Genomic DNA, 2,626 nt, shown 5'->3' on the forward strand with positions numbered 1-2,626 from the left:
GTTCATCGTTTATAATTTGCAAACATTTCTTATATAAACAAAATTACTACACCCAAAGAACGAATAAGTTGCGTGAAATACAATATTAACAGCATTACACAGGTTAAAAATCATTCATAAAGAACATGTCTTGCTTATTTCATCTCTTGGTTAAATATATAAGTAGTTACGTACAAGCGGTATATAATATTTATATTATAAATTTTTTAAATGAATCGATTATACAAAACTATTTTGATCCTGATATTATTATTGGTAATATGGCAGTGATGCAGTATAAAATATGCAGTGCAAGCTTTTGATATCATTTTACTGTTTGAAAAACTTAATTAAATAAAAATCCAAAAATACATGTTCCAAACAAGATTTATAATTAACACATTGTATCATTAATTGCCATTTGCATTATACTATTTTATTCACATGATTTTTAGCAGCAATGTTATGACATTGGCAGTACCTTCAGTGCCACAAACTTATCTCTGAAATGAAGATTGTCACCTTATCTTCAGTGTACTCTTTATTTAACCTTTAGAGTAATATTCTTAGCATTGCTTTTGAATGCTTTTGGTATATTTAAGAGTAAAGAAATATTACAATAAAACAAACATAGATATTTAATAAAATTTTTCGCCATTTCAAAGATATGTTGGTAGCTCTGTAACAGATTTGTGTTTGTGCAGTCAAAATATATCATACTTAAATAATATAATACTCAAAAAATGCCTTTCAATTTTATGATTACAGAAGATATGGATTCAAAATCATCTATACAAAAAATTAAGACTAGAGATATCTAAAATAGCGAGAATAAAACCGGTTTAATACGTGTCACTTTAAACGGAAAATTTTTATTGTTTAAATATGCCTGATGAAAATAAAATATTTCAATTTGTTCGTTATTTAAGATAAAAATAAATAACCACTTCGTACACATAGCAAAAAGGCCTTAATGTTTTAAAGAATAATTACTCAGACACCATTTTTTGTGGTAACGATAGAGGATACATTAGGGTCCATCGCGTTTTTACCTCTTTAAGATTAAAATAAAAAATTAATTAATTTCACATTTTCCATATGAAGTGACACTATTCGACCTCCATAACGTAATCGCTTTGCATTCCCTACGTAAAAAAATATGACACAAAATTACTATAAATGCTATAATTACAATCATATACATTTTACATATATATAATACACACTATATAATTATCACATTATTTAAAACCTATCTTAGCGACCAGTAAACAACGTTCAATAATTTAATGACTTCCCAACGATGACTTATAACGCTTTTTTTTATTTCGCCTAATTTATTTTATTCATTTATAATTTATAACTCAAGTAACAATGAGTAATGCACTCTGCAATCACGATTACAATCGAGTATTTGTAACGTTGATATTACAGTCAGTCCTAGTATTACATAATTATGATTCCTCTTAGGAATTCTGTAATTGTACATAAACCACATGGTAATTGATGTTTCACATGATTTTCTGACGACACTGTCACTTTTCGATGAAAAACTCACGAGAGAATAATACGATTTCGGTGACACTTTATTAAAATTGTAGCCTCGCCCGTACAGACGTTATATACCAATTCAAAAAATTTACTATATATTATGTGATTTAATGAAGGACTTAATTATAAACTAAAAAAATTTGTTCGATCACGACACAATTTGACTTGTATGACAGTTTCATTTTCATTTACTCCATATGTGAAAAAAAAGAAACTAAATAAAGCAAAAAACCTTTATTTATTTTTATGTTTTGTATCAGTAACCATTCCCGACCGGTGTATATTTTAATGAAGCCTTCATGTCCTCTTATAGCGGTCTTTCAAATGTTTTGGTATAAGCCTCTTATGCGACTTTTCTCTTTTTTGACTTGTGTGTGTGCTAAGGTTGTACTAAGGAATATTATGAACATAAATATATTTAATACTTCGTTTCATGATACTGACTTCACATCTCCAAATGCATCGTCTCCCTGCAACTTACGGTTGTGTATGTCTGGGTCGGTGCGTAACTGAGTTTTATACTAGCACAGTTACGCGGCGGGTCTTGGGTCGGGTGTACGCGCGGGGCATCACGCCGTGGTGCGCGGCTGGTGGGGCGGGTGCGCGGAGTGCGGCGGGTGCGGCGCGTGCTGCGGATGCGGCGGGTGCGGCGGGTGCGGCGGGTGCGGCGGGTGCGGCGGGTGCGGCGGGTGCGGCGCGTGCGGCGGGTCGCGGCGCACGAGCGCGGCGAGCGCGTCGAGCGGCTCGAGGTCGGCGCGCGGGCGGGCGGGCGCGCGCGGCAGCCGCAGCGCCACCGGCAGCAGCTCCGGCATCACACTGTGGTGCGTCACCAGCGCGCTCAGCGAGCTGAACTCCTTTGTGAAACCCTGTAATGTTATAGTTTGAGTTGTGAAAGCGTGATCGTTTTATATTTTAGATCGTAGTATTTTATGAAATTTTACTATTTGTATGTATAGAGATAACCATAAGTCAGCTAAAATTAAACGCGATAATTAATATTATATGCATGGTATATAAAATAAATACATTATACCTAGTCTTGCCATAAATATTGTAATAAAGAAAAAAGAAAATTGTTAACTGCAAATAACATTTA

General features: G+C 34.4%; 1 protein-coding gene across 3 annotated transcripts in view; it reads right to left on the reverse strand.

Annotated features, from left to right (window-relative positions):
• Positions 1-1,042: 1,042 nt before the first annotated feature.
• LOC119838363 (SH2 domain-containing protein 5-like) overlaps positions 1,043-2,626 on the reverse strand; it is a 77,004-nt gene continuing 75,420 nt past the window's right edge. For all 3 annotated transcript variants that reach the window (XM_038364287.1, XM_038364288.1, XM_038364286.1), the window contains one exon: positions 1,043-2,396. In XM_038364287.1, coding sequence (XP_038220215.1) covers positions 2,100-2,396 — 297 coding nt within the window. In that variant the 3' untranslated portion in view covers positions 1,043-2,099. The remainder of the gene's footprint in view (positions 2,397-2,626) is intronic.

The sequence above is a fragment of the Zerene cesonia genome, unplaced genomic scaffold (genome assembly GCF_012273895.1).
Source record: "Zerene cesonia ecotype Mississippi unplaced genomic scaffold, Zerene_cesonia_1.1 Zces_u002, whole genome shotgun sequence".
In the NCBI taxonomy this organism is placed as follows: domain Eukaryota; kingdom Metazoa; phylum Arthropoda; class Insecta; order Lepidoptera; family Pieridae; genus Zerene; species Zerene cesonia.